Source organism: Nicotiana sylvestris, chromosome 5, assembly GCF_000393655.2.
Source record: "Nicotiana sylvestris chromosome 5, ASM39365v2, whole genome shotgun sequence".
NCBI lineage: Eukaryota > Viridiplantae > Streptophyta > Magnoliopsida > Solanales > Solanaceae > Nicotiana > Nicotiana sylvestris.
In genome coordinates this window covers 132,974,934-132,997,355 of record NC_091061.1, presented here as the reverse complement: position 1 = coordinate 132,997,355, position 22,422 = coordinate 132,974,934, and the positions used below count along the sequence as shown (strand labels likewise).

Here is a 22,422-nt window from a genome sequence, read left to right as displayed (position 1 = left end):
TTAAGAGGAGATGACAGACTTACTTCCAAACACTTCTCAATGAAGTAGGGGATCGGGATATTGTGCTCGGTGAATTGGAGCATTCCGAGAGTCACGCTGACTCTGGGTACTGCGGGCGCATCAAGGTTGAGGAGGTCGTGGGAGCTATGAGTAAAATGAGTAGGGGCAAAGCGACCGGGCCTGACGAGATTCCGGTGGAATTTTGGAAGTGTGTGGGGAAAACAGGTTTGGAGTGGTTGACTGGGTTGTTGAATGTTATTTTTAAGGCGAAGAGGATGCCAGATGAGTGGAGGTGGAGTACGGTGGTCCCACTGTATAAGAACAAAGGTGATATCCAAAGCTGTAGCAATTATAGGGGTATCAAATTACTAAGTCATACTATGAAAGTATGGGAAAGGGTAGTGGAAGCAAGGTTGAGGATGACGGTATCCGTCTCCGACAACCAATTTGGTTTCATGCCGGGTCGTTCTACTACAGAAGCTATACACCTTGTTAGGAGGTTGGTTGAACAGTACAGAGATAAGAAGAAAGATCTGCACATGGTGTTTATTCACCTACAAAAAGCGTATGACAAGGTTCATAGAGAAGTTCTCTGGAGAAGCTTGAAGGCAAAAGGCGTGTCGGTTCCCTTCATTATGGCGATTAAGGACATGTATGATGGGGCAAAGACTCGTGTTAGGACAGTGGGAGGCGACTCTGAGGATTTTCCGGTTGTTATGGGGTTACACCAAGGTTCTGCGCTCAGTCCGTTCCTATTCGCCCTGGTGATGGATGCGTTAACACACCACATTCAAGGGGATGTGCCATGGTGCATGCTATTCGCGGATGACATAGTTCTAATTGATGAGACGCGAACCGGTGTTAACGAGAAGCTGGAGGTTTGGAGACAAGCTCTTGAATCTAAGGGTTTCAAGCTTAGCAGGACAAAGACGGAATACCTGGAGTGTAAGTTCAGCGCTGAGCAGAGGGAAGTGGGCGTGGATGTGAGGCTTGAATCGCAGGTCATCCAAAGTAGAGACAGCTTCAAGTACCTTGGATCGGTTATCCAGGGGGGAGGGGAGATCGACGAGGATGTTACTGACCGTATCGGGGTAGGATGGATGAAGTGGATGTTAGCATCTGGAGTATTGTGTGACAAAAGAGTGCCACTGACACTCAAAGGTAAGTTCTATAAAGCGGTGGTTAGGCCGGCCATGATGTATGGGGCTGAGTGTTGGCCGGTTAAGAAATCACATATCCAGAAGATGAAGGTAGCAGAAATGAGGATGTTGAGGTGGATGTGCGGGCATAGTAGGATGGATAAGATTAGGAATGATGATATTCGAGAGAAGGTGTGCGTGGCTCCCATTGATGACAAGATGCGGGAAACAAGGCTCAGGTGGTTCGGGCACGTTCAGAGGAGAAGCCCAGATGCTCCGGTAAGGAGGTGTGAACGGCTGGTTGTGGAGGGCTCGAGAAGAGGTAGAGGGCGGCCTAAGAAGTATTGGGGGGAGGTGATTAGGCAGGATATGGCGATGCTTCAGATTTCCGAGGACATGGCACTTGATAGGAATATGTGGAGGTCGAGTATTAAGGTTGTAGGCTAGGAGGTAGCTGAATATCGTCTTATGTCATAACTTTGGGGGACTAGTTTGGTAAGGATACTATTTTGCTTTTGCTTGGTATCATGCCTCTTGATTTCATGTTGTTCTTATTTTTCCATATATATATATATATATGTATTTCTTTCATATTGTTCTGGGGTGTTACTAATATTGTTTCCTTTTGGTCTTTTGTCCTTTTGTCTTATTGAGCCGAGGGTCTTTCGGAAACAGCCTCTCTACTCCTCCGGGGTAGGGGTAAGGTCTGCGTACACACTACCCTCCCCAGACCCCACTAGTGGGATTACACTGTGTTGTTGCTGTTGTTGTTGTAACATGGTGGGAGTTGCATATTCATCTTATATGATGTGATCTTCTCTTATTTTATCCTGTGTGTTACCTGCACTTTCTTTAAGATGTTATGATTTTCTATTGTCTAACATGGTGGGAGTTGCATATTCATCTTAACATATGCATCTATGTGATGCTCATCTTGTGAATATGTTGGCACTAGAGGCCCAATATTTTACCCTGAGAAAGCCCAAGATTCACTCCCACATAACATTGCTAGTCTTAGAACCGTTCTATATGGGTAGGTATCCTCCTGCTGCATAACAGTCCAGCAACATTCCTCTTTTTCATAAAATCTTTTCAATTCTCTGTGTTGCATCTTCATTTATACCATTCTCAGCATTAACCTAGATATCTTCTTATGCTAGCTAAATTTGCTGTTTATATATTCGTATGTTTACTTATCTTAAAATGCTATTCTCTAGAGTATTTCTCCGTAGTTTGTCTAAGTGCTTGACATTTTCTATGGCTGATTTGATTTGAATTGTTATTGTTTTGCAGATAAATGCTCTGTGCATGGCATTTTATGCACGATCTGAAGAGGCTCGGCAGAGTCATTCTGTTCACAAGCTTGCTCTGGTAACGTATCTACCTCTGCTGTGCTTTTCTTTTTATTTCTGTATTCTCCCTCCTTTTTAAAAAATGTCTTTTATCCTGAGGGTGGGCGTGAAACCATATATAAATAAATTCTTTCATTCTGAAGAAGAATCTCGTCATCAGGGATGATATTACATCTTTAGTCCAGAGTATCTTCTAACAGAAATATGTTACTATATATGGTTTGCTACGTTGCCCTCTCCACATATATGATGCCACTGCAAGACTTCGTTCTGGTAATCCTTTCTTTATGTGTATGACTGCCCTGCAAGAATTTGGGAACATCTGGTATCATGTCCGAAAGGTCTAAAATCAAACCTTGAATTCCATTGGAATTTCCAGACAATTAATTTCAACTCAACTAGAAACACCTTGGAAGTTGAAAGCCATAAATCAACCATTCTAATTCTTAATAACATCCATTCCGTCCTTTCTCAGCTGATTTTCAGTTGACTTCTGTTTACTAATCATTGCATGATTGAGGTTGGTGCCACTGTACTCGCTTTGGCCATGCCCTGGTAAGAAGAGATTAGCCATACACTCTAATATCCGTCGAATGGCACCTTTTAGTAATATCAACCACTGCTGTCTACATTTCATCTTCGGTCTTTAATTTCTTTAATTGGTGGTGTTGAAATTTGAGAGGGACCCTTTTTTTTGTGTATGGGGGGGGGGGTGAGGAGAGGGAGGGAGAGAGAGAGAGTTAGCCTCCTACATGAACGTGATAAATTCTATGTGTAACCATTTTTATTTTCCTTTTTTTTTTGATAAGGTAAATTGTATTAATCAAAAGGGAGAAAAAACTCCCGTATACAAGAAGTATACCAAAAAGTAGAGAATTTACATCAAAATATGATTCTCTACAAAAGACGCCCAATCTTCTATACAAGTAGCGGCTATATGAGTGCACCAAAAAGCGATCAAAGATAAAAGACTATTCTTAAGATGTGAAAAAGGATACTCAATCCCCGCAAAAGCTCTCCTATTTCTCCCCCAAACTGTCCACATTGGAGCTAACGGGGTGAACTTCCACGCCTTTTGCTTTCTTCTTCTACAGAAACCGGCCCAGCTATATAACATTTCCTTTACAATGCTTGGCATCACCCATTGAACACCAAAAAGATTCAGGATTGCCCTCCAAAAACCCGAGGACACAGGGCAATGCAACAAAAGATGATCAACTTCTTCCCCTGAGCTTTTACACATGTAGCACCAACTAACAAGTGTAATTCCTCTCTTTCGCAAATTTTCAGCAGTCAAGATCACTCCCCTCGCCGCTAACCATGCAAAAAAGCACACCTTCGTGGACGCCTTAGGAATCCAGATCGAGGAGTACGGAAAAATGGCCTCCTCTCTCACCAACACTCTAGTAAAAGGACTTTACGGTGAACAAACCATCGCCACGCAACCCCCATCTCCAAGAATCACAAGATGGTTGGGGCCTGTCTTGCCCATATAGAAGTCCAACAAATCTTGGAGCTCCGCAATCTTGCATGTTTCTTCTAAATGAGAGGTCACATACTACCCCTCTTCATGCTCCTTGCGAATCTGTTAGACCATCAATTCCTTCTGATTTGGAACTCTGAAGACGTGGGGGAAAGAGACCCTCGGAGTATCCTCTCCACACCACCTGTGATTCCAAAAATTGATTCTTCTTCCATCTCCCACCCCGAAAGTGATGTTGCTATTGAAGACTTCCCAATTCTTCATGATGTTCCTCCACATGCCACACCCGAAAGGTGCTGTGATTGCCTCGGTCCTCCAACCCCCTCCCGTGGAATCGTACTTTTCTACTATGACCTCCCTCCATAGAGCATGCTCTTCTACCCCGAATCTCCACAGCCACTTCCCCAACAAAGTTCTGTTGGATACCCTAAGATCTTTTACTCCAAGTCCACCCCACTTCTTTGGGGAAGTGACTGTCTGCCAATTCACTAGATGAAACTTTCTAGTTCCATCCGCCGCATCCCAAAGAAAATTCCTTTGAAGCCGCTCCAGTTTTTCTGTGATGCTCACAGTAGCTTGCAACATGGACAAGTAATAGGTGGGCATACTCGATAAAGTGCTTTTAATAAGCACTTCCTTACCGCCTTTTGACGAGTATCGTTTCTGCCAGCCTGCTAATCTTTTTTCAACCCTTTCGATCACTGGATTCCAAACCGTAGTATCCTTATGCAAAGCGCCCAATGGGAGACCCAGGTAAGTAGTGGGAAGAGAGCCCACCTTCCATCTGAGAACATAAGACAAAGCATCAATGTTAGTAACCTCACCCACCGAGAAAATCTCACACTTGCTGAGGTTGATTTTGACTGTTAATACTATCTAAAACCACTACAAGGCCTGCTTCAGGTAGGTCAACTGATCCATATCGGCATCACAGAAAACCTGGGTGTCATCAGCAAAAAGCAAATGAGAGACTCTTCGGGCACTGAGCATCCCGATCGGAGCTGAGAATCCTCTCAAGAAGCCTCCGCCCGCCGCACGGTCCATCATTTTACTCAGAGCATCCATCACTAGAATGAATAGTATGGGGGATAGGGGGTCACCTTGCCTGAGACCCCTGGAGCTGCCAAAGAAACCACACGAGCTACCATTAACCAGGACAAAAAATCTGGCTGAAGAAATGCAAAACTTGATCCATCCCCTCCATCTTACCCCAAACTAGGACTGGCAAACGGGCGGGTCGGGTCGGATATGGTTCGGGTTGGAAACGGGTAATGACAAAAATGGATCAATTATCTGACCCAATCCATATTTAATACGGATAAAAAACGGGTTAACCGGCGGATAATATGGGTTAGCCATATTATCCATGACTTCTTGTATATGATCACTTTTGGGAGAATTCTTAGTCTCCCTAACTTGAGGAACCCCCAATTTGAGGCTTTACAAATGTAAAAGTTAGACTCATTGGTTATCCATTTTCTAAATGGATAATATGGTTCTTATCCATATTTGACCCGTTTTGAAAAAAGTTCATTATCCAACCCATTTTTTAGTGGATAATATGAGTGGTTAACTGTTTTCTTTGAACCATTTTGCCACCCCTACCCCAAACCCTATCCGCATCATAATGAAATCCAGGAACTCTCAATGGACATGGTCGAAAGCCTTCTCAAGGTTCAACTTGCATAGTAAGCCGGGTTCTCTATTTTTTTTTTGGAGTTTGCAAGTTCATTTGCCACCAAAGCAGCGTCCAGGATCTGACTACCTTCCACAAACGCAATCTGGGAGGATGAAACAGACACGTCAAGAACCTTCTTGAGTCTATTGGAGAGCACTTTAGAAATAATCTTGTAAATGCTCCCCACGAGACTAATAGGCCTGTAGTCTCTGATACAAGATGTACCTTCTTTCTTAGGCACAATAGTAATAAAAGAACCATTGATACTTCTCTCGAAAACACCATTCACGTGGAAGTATTCAATGGCTTCCATCAACTCCCCCTTAATGGTGTCCCAACAGAGCTGGAAGAAGGTCAATGAGAAACCATCAGGCCCGGTGGCCTTATCACCAGCACAACTCGACACAGCCTCGTGCACCTCCTCCTCCTCGAAAGCCCTTTCTAGCCACTCACTGTCTCCCTCCCCTATGTGATTGAACTCTATTCCCCCAAAGTAGGCCTCCAACTAACTTCCTCTTTGTATAAGTTCTCATAAAACCCCATTATCGCCCCTTTTACCTCCTCCTCACCCCATCCACAACTAAGGATTCTATGAAGTTTCTCCTTTGATTTGCAATCGCAACCATGTGGAAAAACTTGGTAATCGAATCCCCCTCCTTTAACCAGAGCGCCCTCGATTTTTGCTACCAACTAGTCTCCTGAGCTATTGCTAACTCGACTATTTCCCTCTTAACCTCCCTCAATGTCGCTTTCTCAGATTCATCTAGCTCTCCCGCCCCTTACCCTCTCTCTAATTCCCCCAATTCATGCATAAGCTCCCTCATTTTAACCTTTACCCTCCCAAAAAACTCCTTATTCCACCTAATAATATCTCCCTTGAGCAATTTAAGTTTCTTCGAAAGACGGAATGAAGGTGTCCCTGATACACCGTAGCTTGTCCATCATTCTTTCACTTTGTCACCAAATCCTGGCACTTTCAACCACATGTTCTCGAATCGGAAAGGAGCACCCCCCTCTGCATCCATCTAGCAAGATAGACAAATGATCCGAAGTCAGCCTAGGTAAAGGAATCTACAGCACATTCGGCACCAGCTCATCCCAGGAAGGTGATATTAGAAATCTATCAAGTCTAGACCTTGAGTTGGAATCCTCCGCCCTGGCCCAAGTAAACCTTTCCTCTGACAGAGGAAGATCAATGAGAAAGTGATCATTGATGAAGTCAGAAAACTCCTCCATGGCCCTCGAAATCAGACTACACCCTAATCTCTCCTCCGGGCATCTAATAGTGTTAAAGTCTCCCCCTAGAACCCATGGAATGTCCCATTCCCCCATAACATTGGCCAGTTCCTTCCAGAAAGACACCTTGGACCCTTCTCCTACCGATCCGTACATTCCCCCAAATCCCCACTCCGCCCCACTCACTCTATCTTTGACAAGAGCTGCTAAAGAAAAAACTCCCTTCTTAATCTCCTTTGCCTCCAAGCTTCTATCATTTCACATAAGAAGAATGCCCCCGACACTTCCTGCTGCTGGCACCCAGCCATCACCCAACTACCCCCAGACACTCCTCACGATCGCCTCCGACAAAACTTCCATTTAGGTCTCCTGAAAACAAACTAGGTTGGCACCCCACTCTTTAGCTTCCACTTTGATGATGACCCTTTTGTTTGGGTCATTCTTCCCCCTTACATTCTATGAAAGAATCTTAACTTCCATAAGTAACAATATCCCCCTTTTCCCCACCCCCTAGCCGAGCTCCCTTCCTCCCTGTCACACACCCGACCCCTTCTGGTACACTACTACATCCCCTAAATTATTTTTCTTATCACCTTGACCCAACTCCCTCCCTGCACCATCATAAAAAGACTATTGCTCGATCTCCCTTAATAGTTTAACACCCTATCTTCCTTCCCTTCAAAAGAAACACCTAAAAACTTTCCAAAGTTTAATAGTTTATCCTCCATCCAGAAGGACATATCCCCTCCTCCAATCCGTGACGAAATTGGATAGGCATCTTGTATATGTACCATTTCCTTGCTCCTACCGGAGGAATACAACACCATAACATTGCTAGCAATAGGAACTTTAGGTGTTGGAAGGATCTCACCATTTCCTTGAGAGGCACCAACCTCTGGAATTAATACCTCGCTGATATAGGAATGGTCGGAAACGCTAGTAGGGTAGCGGGAATGAAGAGACCATGGAATCCTTGGCGGCATATTAACTGGAATTACTGGTCCGACACTAACATCAATTGGGACAACCGCAACAATCTCCCCAGAAGAAAAGGAGCTTGAAGTGTAACTTCAGCACAGCTAAGCACATGAGAAGATGAGGGGGCGATGGAGCTGGGTCCACCGGAGGCGGGAGGCCGGGGAATAACACCACTAGCTTTAGCCGGTACTGCCCCTGAAGCAGCGGCCATCGAAAAGGGGCGCAGGTCACTAGAGCTTGGTGAAGAAATACCACTGTGTGAAGCACCATTGGTGGAAGAAGAAGGAGCGATTGTTCCCATATGCTTAGGAGCCTTATCAGAAGTATCCTAAAATAATCTGGGCCCCTTCGGATCAATTCTAATAGAATTGGGAAAAGTTGTTGGGCCCATGTGTGGAGGCCCAAGCCTATACTTGCTCAAAACTTGGTCGGCCCTATAATAATAAAAAGAGGACTGACCCATTCTGCCTTTTCAGCCTGCATCACGAATCCAGGGGCGTTCACGTCTTTTCTTCGTGATAAGATTTTGTCTTCTTCTCCTAAATCCAAACCCCCATCTCTTATCGATCTAACGTCTGATTCCGGCTTGTCCACTAATGCGATGAGCCCTCCCCTCCCTTCAGAGACTGATTTTCCCTCCCATTCCTTTTATTTGACCTTCCCTTTTCTTCCGCCACTACCACTGGCATAAAGATAGGGCGAAATTCAGGGCTCAACCAAACCCTATAACTCAAGTAGCCATCTTCCACCACAGTGGAGAACGGGATTCTGCCCCCTTTCCTCACCACAATCCTCACTCGCGAGAGATTGTGTAGGCTGCAAGTGACATCAATAAAAACCCCACAGATTTCCCCAATCTTTTTGAATAGGTCAAGACACCAAAGATGCACCGGGAGACCCACCATGTTGACCACCAATGTTTCGCCGGAGAAACGAGGGTTGAAACACCCATCGTGCTCCACCCATCTGTCTAGCTTTAAGAAGTTCCCATCGAATCACCTGTTTCCTCTGACAAGAATTTCTGAAGCTTGAGACTCGTCGACAAATCGAGAGATATTGCGTGTCCTCCAGTTGTGATATTTTCAGCCCGTCCTTGACGTTCCATACCTCTGCTGCCTAGTTCCTAACAGACTCCGGAGAACCAACCCATTTGGAGAAAGTCCCAATCAGACAAGATTCCAAGAAACCCTTACGCCTGAGAGTGTGCTACTCAGATAGCGAGAAGTGCGGTTCCTGCCCTACATCGAGCTTTCGATGACATCTTCCCCTAAGTTCTAAGGCTGGCCAAGAGGCGGCTTTGATCCTACTTCTCTCTCTAGAATCCATCATATCTAAATTCGGCTGTCCCAAAATACTATCTATAGCTGCTGGGTGTTTGCTAAATCACAAGGATGAATAGAGAAGAAGGATGAATAGAGAAGAACTCGGAAAGGGGTCAAAAGGATTTAAAACCAGCGTTAAAATAAATTCCGTTTTCCCCCATAATAAATGACTACTGTTTTAAGTCACAGTAGCTGTAAACAGGGTGTAGGAGTGAAAGGGGGATTTTCCGGTGCTGCACGATGCCGGAAAAATTAGAGAATGAAGCCGGAATCTGAAGATTTTTGCCGGAAAATAGAAAAAACTTCGGATTTTGGTGGAACTGGGATGGGTAGGCTCGGAAAAGCCTGGCGAAGAGGCTGACTGAAGAAGAAGAAGAAGTGAGATCTGGTCAGAAAATAGTGAAATTCGTCGTATTTTGGAGATTCTTGGATGGGTAGGCTCGGAACAGCCTCGCTATGAAGCTGTCTGAAGAAGAAAAAGTGAGATCTGGTCGCGATAAGCCTCACGCACCGGCGCGGGGCTGAGAAGTCGCCGAAACTGGGCCGCGCGTGACGGCGCGTGGGTGGTCGACTGGTCGTACACCGGAGATTTTCACTGAGTTTTGGTCGCGATAGGCTTGGCTCTTGGAGGGTGGTGATACAATCCTAGGATTCATGAAAGAGAAATGTCTGGGGGAAAGTGCCTGACAGCATTTTTGAGGTAAGTTCTGAATAATCTCTACCCATTTTTATTTTCCTAAAATACTGTTGTCAATACATAAAGAAAGGCACAATTAGGTAACATGTCTAAACAGATCCCTTTTTCCAAAAATGGTGTTGAATTTATTTTAGAAAATTGCAGCTTCCACAAAGTCTCAAAATTTTTCTCATCAGAAACCATCTTCCGTTCTCAATGACCAGCTAAAATAGTCATTTCTCTGTTTTCCTGAAATACTTTTACCAACATCTAAAAGCACAGAACAATTTGGGTAACAGCTCCCATTTCTCTGTGAAATATGATCTTGAGTTCTGTTTTGAACAATTGAAGCTTTCCTAAATCTATGCTAAACTTTTTCTTCTGTAACCATCTCACTTATTCCTGCCTTCCTGGTAATCACCATTTCAGTAGCACCATTTTCACAAATGCTATTGCTAAATAACTTCTGAAACACAAGGTTGACACTCTTCTTCCTCCTATAGCTCCAGTCAATTAGCTCTCTCGTGCACTGATAAAAAAATGGCCATTGGATTTCGTGCTTCATGAAAGTATATATCTTCCAAGAATAATGTATATTAAGAGAAAAACCTATCAAAGTTTGTATATTAGGAGAAAGAAATTCAGACTGTAAAACGAGGTGATATGTTACTCATTCTGAAGTTGAAAGTTAAAACCATATTGATGCCACCTTACTCAACAAAAAAAAAAAGGAAGCTAAAACCATATTGTCAATATAAGCAAATAACATTTGGAACATGAACAAATTATCCATCTAAAATACAAGAAACGTAATGCATCCAACCAGAAGAGTAGCACAGTGGTTGTTGCTGAGGAAGAACGGGGATGTTATGATACTAATTTGTTCTTTATTTGTTCAGCTGTAAGCCAAGTTAATTTCTACAGTTGAATTGTATTGTCGGTCCAACTGCTTCTTTTTTTGAGACTGGTACCAATTGTCAGTCCAACTGCTCAAGTATCCCTTTCTTTTAAGTGTTAGCAAGGGTTTTCAAAGGGAAATAATGGGTACAATTCATATATTAGCTAAACCTTGTATATAAGTCTATAAGCTATGCATGCGATCTTTGATTGTTTATTGTTGCAGGGGGTGCTTGCTCTGGAAGATGCACTGTCTAGGGGGTTACCAATTCAAAAAGAAATAGAAGTTCTTCACACTTCTCTCGAAGGAATAGATAACAACTCGCTACTGGAATTGGTTCTATCATCTCTTCCTGAGGAAACACGGAGATATGGTTCAGATACTGTTTTACAACTGAATCATAAGGCAAGTATCTGAAGCACTGTGATTTAGGGTTGAACATTTCCTATTTTTTTTTACCAATTATTAAGATTTTATAAACAATGGGCAGAAAATCACCCTTATACAAGAAGTATCCAAAAAGTAGAAAACCTTACAAAATGATATGGTTTTCACGAATGACACCCAATGTTCTATACCTATAGGGACCTTATGGGTGCACCTAAAGGAAATAAGGGATAAAAGGGTATTCCTCAAGTGTACAAAGTCCTTCTCTATTCCGTCAAAAGCTCTCCTATTTCTCTCTCTTGATACCACATAGGTGCTAGTGGGGCAACATCCCACGACCTGTGTTGTCTCTCACGTCTTCTAAAGGTCCAGCTAAATCTCTGACTGTGCCTGGTAGGGGTGGCAAACGGGCGAGTCGGATATGAGTGAGTCGAAAACGGATAAATTACCGACCCGGCCCGTATTTGAGATGGATAAAAAACGGGTTATCCGACGAATAATATGGGTATCTATATTATCCATGGCTTCTTGAATATGATCACTTTTGGGAGAATTCCTAGTCTCCCAAACTTGAGGAACCCCCAATTTGAGGCTTTACAAATGTAAAAGCTAAACCCATTAGTTATCCATTGGTTATCCATTTTCTAAGTGGATAATATGGTTCTTATCCATATTCGACCCGTTCTTAAAAAGTTCATTATCCAACCCATTTTTTAATGGATAATATGGATGGATAACTGTTTTCTTTTAACCATTTTGCCACCTCTAGTGCCTGGCATCACCCATTGAAGACTAAACCAACATAGTATTTCCCACCGCAATCGAGATGCTATCCAGCAATGTAAAAAGGAGGTGATTGACATCTTCACCCGATTCTTTACACATTTGAAGTTGCTAGCTGCTTGCAACCTATGTTTTGCCAAATATTTTAAAGCCTTGATGGTATATCCACTTAGTAACTTCTCTCTCTCCCTTACAGAAGAAAACAAAAAGGAATATTTTTTTCCTTTTTTCTTTAGCATAGTGCTCTTCCTGAGTGACGCTTGCTGTTTCCTTTTGCTACATTTTTTACTACTACGGCAGGAGAAATCTTCCCTTCCCTGCTGCATTCTCTTGTCTTCTGAACTTTCATGCTAAGTCCCAAAAAAACCAGAAGAACCTGATACAATTACTGTCTCTGTGTTGGTGAAGAAGAAATCATTGGAAATGGAATGCTACCGAAGGTGATGCATTGGTAAAGCAAGGATCCTCATTGCAAAGGAGCTGGATAATTTGGTTTACAGTTTTTAAATAGAGATGCTTTTCCTTCATTTATATTTATGTGAAGTGTTAGAAGAGCTGTAACCTGGTTCTCTTTGTTGTCCATCCAAGATTAGTGTTGTCCTGACACCAGCTGTCTGGAAGACCTAAGCTAATTTCGAACTTCCAAGTTGTATTCCTATTAATTTAATTTAATTTCCAAGATTTAGAACTCATGTAGGACTCTTACTAATGTGAACCTGGAGGAAGTTTCAAATATGGAACTCCATGGACGCGGCTGTATTACAGTTTTGGTTAAACTTCAATTCTTTTCTGAGATATTCTAAGGGAGCATTTGTATATTAGACATTGAAATTTTTCCGATCCCAAATCGGTATGTATATGGGTGATAAAACTTGCATCCAGTTTAGATCCGATAATTGTTGTGAAGGTGCCATGATTTTTGGTTGAGAATGATAATGCAAAGAGAATGAGGATAGGGCACAGAAAGACAAAATATTCTGGGTAGGGTGCTAGGGGCCAAACTCGACATTACACTGGAGTGGCCTCTGGGTGGAAGACGGACAAGACTTGTGACGTGTCACAGAGTTGAATCATTTGAGAGGTACATGCCTTATACAAGTTACTGGTTTGAAAAGTGGTGTTGGCGTAGGATCCAGTAGTATTTAAGCTCTAAAGTTTGATTTGATTCTTGTTGCCATCTGCAATATGCATTTACTTCCGTGATCTCGCAGAAAGGTTAACTGCTACTCTGCTAGGACAACTGATCGACTAGCTTGTGTCTAGGCCCTGTTATCTCTCACAGTCTGAATATGCCAAACAATAGAATGGTAGGCAATGTCAACCTGGGCTCTAAAGCCTTTAAGGAACCCTGTTGGAGCTGATTCCATACATGTTTTAGGTGAAGACATTTTCCAGTTTCCCATATGATTATCTTGGCTTCAATTTCCTTGGCAATGTAGAATGGAGGCCTTTTCATTGTCAGTACTTGGAAGCTATAAAAGTCTGCCAATTTGCACATCAAGTATGCGGAGTGTCTATGAAGGTCGGGTTTACCTTCTGAGGCTCAAATGCTTGATGTAGACTTTATGATTTGCTCAGTCCAGTAGGTACTTATAAGTGGCTTTAGATACACTAGGTCGAAAATTCTTGCCATGGGGATATGGCATTGCTGTGGTTATGAATCCTGCTCTAATTCCCCGGTCGCTCTGAGGTGGCAATAGACTCAAGCTTGTCTATAGACTAACAAGCTTCTTTGAATGGCGTAATCATGGTACTCTTGGATCGACCTTTTGATCTCTCAGCGTTTTTGACTGCTTCACAACAGTATAGTTATTCTTGTCCTACCATGGTATATCAGAGTTTGAACCAATTTATGCTTCAAGAACTCAAAGCCTTACAATAGATTTCATTGGACCATTATGTAAGATCATTTCTTCGGTAGGACTATTGTCAAAAACTGGGATTTCATGTGGTTTGTTATCAAATTTAAAGCTAAAGATTTTCCCTAATGTTTGAGAAAGAGATGTGCTATCAAAAAATCCTAGAATTTGAATAATTTGATTAAATTGGCTAATCCTCTACACAGTTGATATTTTTCGGCAAGTTCAATGGATCTTTTTCTGGTTGAATCATCACTCTTAAACAAATGTGCATGACTGTGATCGAGGAGGTTTGGTCATTGTTCAAATTATCCTAGCTTTCTATTTGCATCTCTTTTTGATCATTTAATTAGCGTGTCAACAGTCGACTTGTTCCTCAAGAATTGAAACTTGAATTGTGTGGTTTCTGCTGGAAATTATCTGGATTTGTTTCTTTGCTCTTTTGCTCCTTGTGCCTAAAGTATTTTCTTGGATTTGTGGGGTGGGGGGGTGGGGTGGGGTGGGGGGGATAAGTAGAGCAGGTTTTTCCTTTAATGGAATTTGTAGCGCTTAGATTGAAGTCTGCAGCTCTTTTCTTTGCTGTTACAATTTGTTGCTGATACTTCTACAGTGAGCAAAACCTCGATGGTTCTATCTCTAATTACTTCTCATTTTAACAGTTTGATACATTAAAGGGGACACTTCGTCACTTTAGCCTGATTCCTCCAGGTGGTGGTGGGATATTGACACATTCTTTGGCTAGTGTAGCATCCTGGTTAAAGGTTTCTTTGCTTTGCCCTCCTTTGAGTTAAACTAGTCTGATTATTCAAGTTTACTGAATTCATACAAGATAATTTTGTCTACTGATTTCAGGTTAAGGAGGCTGACCAGTCTGGTGATGGGGTTGAATCCCTCATAAACAGAGTTGAGAGTTTATTGGCTGAAGGGAAACTATCAGAAGCTGCTGATGCACTTGAGAAGGGTTTAAAGGGCACTCAGGCGGCAGGAGTTGTTGATGATTGGGTTAAGCGTGCTAGGAATAGAGCTATAACCGAGCAAGCACTAACCTTACTGCAATCTTATGCCACCACTATCAGCATAACTTGAAACCATTATCATTATAGCATCAAGGTTCAGTTTATCTGCTGCCTACAAAGTTGCTCGAGAATGGCTTTTTGATGATTAACATGTTGAAATTTTCAGTGATTGTGGCACTTCTATTTTTGTTGCAATCCAAGTAAAATAGTTATGCCTTTCTTTATCCGGGAATAATCTTCGTTGAAAGATACATCATTATTGAGCAGCATTGTTGTAAAACCGGCTACTTTTGTTCATTTCTTTTAGGTCAACCATGAAGAGGATATATTTAGCAACAGTAACCATTGGATTTTTCTTTTTTGATGGACGATCCTATTAGCTGTTACCTTGATTGGTATATATAATAAAGGCAGCTCAGTCAACTGTATAACTTCTTCGGTAGTTTTCCGTAGGAGTTGGATTTCAAAGAGCTCAGCCAAGCATTGCAAGGTTTCTCTTCTGTTCGAGGATACGTGGACATAATTAAGGTTGAAATTTCTCAAGAAACATCGATTATGTATATTCTAACAATTCTGGTTGAATTCATTATGAAATGCTAGTAAGGGTTTGAAGTTTCATTTATATTCAGAAGTTCTAAAACATCGGCTTGGAAAGCAAAAGTTTTTTGTGAAATTGTAACTTTAATGGGATTACATGTTTAATAAATTACTAGACTTCCTTTTAATTGTTATAGTACCTGTTTGATCGTTAAACCTTTTCGAAACTAAACCTGAAATTTTGACGATCTTTCAGACTTGTAGGTAATAAGCTTCTGCAGTTCAGTCTGGACGCTGGGTTTCCAGAGATTATTTTTTATTGCTTTTAGATTTTGGCGTGTTTTTCTCCAGTTAATATAGCTGTTGAATTTTTTTTCTTTAAAAAGACCAGAACGAAAATAAGAATTTTAAATTGGGAACTCCATGAAGTATGTGATACCAAATATGATACATTGCTTAAGGAGGCTCATCTAATTCCAGTGCGACATAATTTCCAAATTATATAGATAACGACCTCTTAACTGACAACTCCATAAATAAAAGAGTGATACCATAAGTCAAGACACGTTACTCAAGTAAAAATTGCGCGAGGCATCCTATTTGGTCGCCCCCATTTAACTTATACCCATTTTTTTTAAACTTTGAACTTGTATACACTTTTTAAACAACTTCAGCCCCATTTCTCCTCCTCTTCCTCAAAGTTATATCCGTCTCTTCTTTCTCAAACTTCTCCTTCTCCCTTTTCTGCAAGAAATCTGTTACGACTATGTATATAACCTATATTCACACAAAGAAAATCCACAGTTAACAACAACCAAGCTAATATAATTAAGAAACTTATAATTAATTACCCCTATAGTGAGAATGAATAAGCCAACGAAAGCAACGAAAAGGAGAGCTGATACGATGGTTGACACTCCATCATCACTGGTGGAAGAAACTAATTGCTCTGTGTTTTCAGCTGTAGAAACTATTTGCTCAGTGGTTGGATTTGCTTCTGATAGCAAGAAATTTTCAGAAATAGCAGAAACCATAAGCCAGTTACAAACAAAAACTTCAGCTCTAGAGCTGAAGTTCGCCAATTACAAACAAAAACTTCAGCTCTGAGCTGAAGTTCGCCAGTTACAAAACAAAAACTTCAGCTCTAGAGCTGAACTTCAGGCCCGGCTACTAGAATGTTGAAGTTTTGCGTGATTACCTTTGCTACTTCAGCCTCGTATGCTGAAGTTATGCGAAAAAGCGGGTGCGCTTGCAATTTTTTTTGCAAAGCAGACACAAGTTAAAACGTGACACAAAAAGCGGGTATAGATGCAAATGCTCCTTACTCATTTAGGTTCACCTAACTCCATTCAGAAATAGTCCAGCTTAAATAGAACGTGTACTTTCAAGTGATAACTACTCTGAATGCATAATCTATCTATTAATAAAAGGACAGGCAAAAGCCACCATTTTTGGACAAGTGGCATCATCACAATAAGACATTTGGCATTTTAGGACATAGCTCCAACAAAATAGGAACTAAAAGATTATTTGGGGGAAAAATCTCAAACAAAATACTTTTGTGAATTAAAATTGTGTAGTTCTTATTTTTAAAGAAGCAAAAGGTCAAAAACATTCTAAAGCTTATTCAGATACTAATGTGTATGTTTAAGAAGGGCTCCATTTTTAGACCTCTATTTGGGAGAAAAATCTCTTATAAAAGTCTATATTCTATTTTTGTGAACTAAAAATTCAGTTTTTATTTTTATTTTTTAACAAGATGTTAATATTTTTTAGTTCATTGTTATTTAAATTTTTTAGATTTATATCCCACTTGCCCTAAATTTCAGATTTTACCTAAATCTACACTATCTGAACCTACACACGATCGGGAACCATATGTAACTGCTCAAAACTGACTATCCAAATTTCTATATCTTTCACTAATAGTCTATACTTAAATTCCAAAGGCAAACATATATCAAAAATTCAAGTAAAAATTGCACGGAGGGCCCTATTTGGTCTCCCCCATTTAACCTGTTCCTATTTTTAAAAAAAGTTTTAATGTGTACCCACTTTTTAAACGACTTCAGCCCCCTTTCTCCTCCTCCTTTTCCTCCTCAAAGTTATATCCGCCCTCAATCTGATAGGCCACTCCTTTCTGAAGTGGCTGATTGTGAAAATATTCCAGTATTTGACATGGGTTGTGGAGATATTCTTGACGAAATTTATTCTTCAGCTATCTCTTTAAATACATATTTCTTACTATTACTCAAAATTCCTTTTAATTGTAAGTACTAAAAACTCAAATGCGACAAGTAATTTGGCAAGAATACTAGTTGTTTGATTTCACAAGGACTTAGATTGCTATACGATGTGAATTCACACTTTGAAAATCGTCGTGGATTGCCATACGATGTGATTCCCGCTTTGAAGATTATTGTAGATTCTTAGTAATGAATAGCAAAAACTTCAGCTCTAGAGCTGAAGTTCGCCAGTTACAAAAACAAAAACTTCAGCAAATAGAGAACAAAACTTCAGTTACTATGCTTAAGTTCAGCAAAACCAAAACTTCAGCACACTTGCTACTTCAGTCCCGTCTACTAGAATGCTGAAGTTTTGCGTGATTGCCTTTGCTACTTCAGCCCCGTATGCTGAAGTTACGCGAAAAAGTGGGTACGTTTGCAATTTTTTCCCAAAGCGGGCACAAGTTAAAACGTGACCCAAAAAGTGGGTATAGATGCAAATGCCCCAAAATTCAACCGCTAAATTTTGGCTACGACCGCAAATACAAAAAAACTGTGTGTTTTGCTTTTATGAAGCAACTTGCAGAAACTGAAAGATCGTGTGTTCCGGAGTCTTACTTTGAAAGAGAAATTTCTAAGACAAAATAACATATTTGCCTAAACGTTTGATCTGGTTTGGATAATGATCATGGCAGAATAATTATAGGTACCTTCCCATGAATTTCATGATTATTCTTCTATTTGGTAGATCTGCGTGGATGTAAATAATGAAGGAATCTCCATGGGCGGTGAAGAAACGCTCCTAAAGAGGAGCGACATAGAGATCATTATTAGTGAGAAAGAGAAAAATGATTTTATGGCAAGTAATGTTTATGTCACATATGGTAATATTTATTCGGTTATTTTTTACTCTGTTTATGTACCTTTAATTTTCTGAACCTATTTTCCTTTCTTTAAGTCAACATATGACTGTTCATCCCAAAACATCGTGAGGGTTCATAGTTCTATGATTAGAAGATATTCTTTTTCTTAAGAAAATAATATAGTAGTAGTTATGATAATCTCATAATCATGAAGAAGGATTTCACTGATCTTACAATATGGATAGTTAAGTATTTTTTTTTTTTTGGTAATTAGGATAGTTAAGTAATTTGAAGTAATAGATTAATATTTACTTCAAATATCATGCAAAGGAGAAAACCGGAGGAGAATTAATTTTTGAAGCCTGATAAAAGACAAGAAAATTTCTGAAGTAGAATGCAACAGTTGAAAGAAGTTAGAAGGCGTTTGGCCTATCTTGAGTTATTTTTATTTTAAGCCCATTCTCTGTCTTGAGTTGTAAATTCTGTAGAGGGTATATTCATATGTTAATTAGTCAAGTTGCACATGCTTGTAGGCGTTGGTGCAACTCTGATTGTTGCCAAAAAAAATAAGGGCTCAAATGTAGCTATTTTTGGATTGGGAGCTATAGGCCTTGCTGCGAGGCTTAATATTTCTAATGACAATTTCATCCTGTCTTTTTTAATATATTATATTCAAAATAAGTGTTGAAGCGACTAAATTGATTGCATCCCATTTTAACAGGTCGCAGAAGGAACAATCATTGCAGATTTGTCGGGGCTTCAAAAATTATTGGTGTTGATTTGAATGCTACCAGATGTAAGCTTGGTAAAATATCCAAATTTGTGTGCTCTTGCTTGAACATTAGAATTTTTAATTTTCCTATCTATTGACCTTTATTTCTATCGTTAGTCATCCTCCTGTTTAAAAAGTAAATTTACTCGTGTTCTTATACAACAAAGAGATTTTGTATGACATAATTTGTGAACCCAATTAAAGGACTATAATAAACCAGTTCAAGAGGTACTCATATATGCTTCTATCTCCTAATGTATCAGTTTATATTGGCATAAAATTGAGTGAAAGTATCATCCCTTTGTAAATATCTCAAATGTTTGATACGTAATTATTGAGATGACTGATGGCAGAGTGAAGCGTGGAGTGCACATGTCAAATTAAAAAAAACAGATATTCAAATTAAATTTTGAATTCAAAGTAAAGAATCTATTTCGTAATTTTAGATAGTGCAGACACATTTATTTCCAAAGGAACTAATTTATATAGGACATTACATAGTGATAGGTGTGGTTAATTATATGAGTGCTTTGCTGGTGAAATTGAATATGATGTTAGTCATCATGAAATATTGCAGATAAATGGATGTTTTAGCCTTTTGTCTATTATTGATGCGATACAATATGACTGTTTCTCAATAGCTTATTGTTACGTCTTCTGCTACATCATTGTTTGATTCTGCTCTTTCTTACTTTGACAGGAAAAATATGATTGAAGTCACCATTCAATTAATGAGGCATTCTCCATTTAGTGCTCTAATTGTTAATGTGATCTCACAGGTCGGAAGACTTAATGGCATCCGACATGTACGTGTGTTACAGTTCCTTTTCATTCTTATTATTCTTCTCACTCCTGATATAATTGGTTTATAAAGTATTATTTCACTTCTGCAGTTGGGAAAGAGATAGTTGATCTCTACTTGGATCATATTAGGAAGCTTGCCAATAACTTTACTGGATATTGGGTCCGAACAGAGCATGTGATTATGAAATACATTGACAGAAGGTATATGGTTTGCATTCTTTCTTCTGTTTCCCCCCATAAAATTAATGAATTTATTTAACTAAATATCTTTAAATTTATTCAAATTTCTGATGCTCAGTCTAATTATTATGTTGTAATAAGTTAAACATGAATGCAATATCATGTACTGTTCTATATATATGAGATATGAGATATTTGCTTTCGAGGTAGATTGATGGGAATGTAGAAAGGGAGATTATTAATCAAAAATCGCTTCAACAACCAAATATAATTCAATTCAAACATACAATTTTGTCTACTTATATTTTGTTATTTTTTTATGCATCTGGTGTATTTATTTGGGGAACATATAATATAGGCCAGGGCGGAGCTAGCATAGGTTTGGTGGGTTCGGTCGAACCCAGTAACATTTATCATACCTTGTATTTGTCTTAAGAAGTCCATTGAATATGTATAAATTGTTAATTTTGAACTCAGTAACATAAACGAGCTAGAATTCCGAACCCATAAGGTTCAAATCTTGGCTTCACCTCTGAATCTCTGAGAGACTACAATCTTACTATAAAAGCAGTTTGGAGCCCTTTTAGCATTATTAATGTAAAATGCCCGACAAAATCTAAATTATAGTATTTATATAGATGTTAATATATTTGATCAAATATATTGTAGGGTATTCTAATAGTGTTTTATTTTTTCAGGATGTTGTTGCACAGGTGTACAACCGGACCAAGTTATTTTCAAAGATGTTGCAATGAAACAAGAGTACATCAGACGCAACTCCTTGGCGGATCTTTGTCTCGACACATTAGTATACTACAAAGTTTATTGCATCTTTCTCTTTCAATATTTTGTGTTCATTCAACTCATGCGGATGACTTTGTTTCTTTTCCTCCTAGGCCACTTTGCAATGCACATACCACAACAATAGATGTACTTTGAACTGGTCTAGCCATGATCACCCTCCCTCTTAAGAAAATAGCAGCTACAGTTGCTGGTTTGTTGTGTTTGGCCATAATGGTCAGTGAGGAGATGATTATTTTTAGGTATATATTTCAGATTAAACGGTTTTTATGTTGGATTTTATACTGCATGTTTATTTCTTAAGATAATATTTTACTTAATTGTGTTTTAGAAGCTCTTACTCTTAATGCCTGTAAATATCGTGTCGAAATGCTTGCAATTTATACAGAACAGTAATTCCTTTATAAAACACAAAAAGTAAAAGATGTTTTGGAACTAAAAAAATTCTCCTATTCACAACTTTACGCGTCTGAACTAAAAAAATTTATATCTCTCTATTGGCGTGTCGAAACCACGATTCGCTTGTGCCATTGGAAAGTGGACTTCTGGAATTATAATATTAATTTCTGATATTGTGTTTTCACAGCATTGCCTGCCCTAACTTAAAAAATACATCTTTATGCAAGCACGTCGAAATCGATATCCGCTTGTGTAATTAGAAAGAAAACTTCTTGATTATAATGTATACAAAATTATGTCCGGATTCTTTGTAGATTTGTGCAGATATTCTTATGAACTCAGTTTTGAATTTCTGTCATTTTGTTTTTCACAACTTTGCACGTTCTTACTTGAAGTTTTTTATTTTGCTGGTTCATCTCCTCTCTTTTTTCCAGCGTAATCTCATTTATTTAACACTTCTATTTTATTTTTACTTGCAGTTCTGCAGAGTTACAATTTATTTTCATATCAAACTACCATGTTGCACTTAAAGATCGAAAAATTTCATTTCTATACCTTGAGATTGCGGGTTGTAGAAAGGATCCAAATGCCAAAGTAATCAGTTAGACATTCAATTTTGTCTACCTGATCCAAATGCCAAGGTAATCAGGTAGAAGGAAAAATAATTTTAATTCTTGTGAATATGCATGGCATGGTTCGTGATGTTGTTATATGAATAACTAATTCCTCTGGGAATGACCACAATTCTCTTATTCACGTTGGAATTGGGTTGACTGATATCACATATTAAAATATCAGCTTCTGCTAAGAGAATATCTTTTATAAACAACAAAAATGAATGTTTATCTAATTGCTTCATGGAATGCCCAGAGAATTGTAAACACGTAAATTCAAAAATTCCTGTCTATTCAAGATTTATTCTCTTCAACTTTTGAAGCTGAGGTGACGTCTTTAGAAATGAAGGAGAAGTTTAGGTGGCCAAAGTCTGCAATTTCAAGTATTCTTTCTAAAATATGCATTGAGCAGCTATAATT

The 22,422-nt window shown here is 39.5% G+C and overlaps 1 protein-coding gene across 1 annotated transcript in view; it reads left to right on the top strand.

Moving 5' to 3' along the window:
• Positions 1-15,429, top strand: part of LOC104241550 (MICOS complex subunit MIC60, mitochondrial) — a 32,312-nt gene extending 16,883 nt beyond the window's left edge. Inside the window, exons 9-12 of the mRNA XM_009796497.2 lie at positions 2,433-2,510; positions 10,988-11,167; positions 14,451-14,552; positions 14,644-15,429. Of these exons, the coding sequence (XP_009794799.1) occupies positions 2,433-2,510; positions 10,988-11,167; positions 14,451-14,552; positions 14,644-14,877 (594 nt within the window). The 3' untranslated portion in view covers positions 14,878-15,429. The remainder of the gene's footprint in view (positions 1-2,432; positions 2,511-10,987; positions 11,168-14,450; positions 14,553-14,643) is intronic.
• The last annotated feature ends 6,993 nt before the right edge of the window (positions 15,430-22,422 follow it).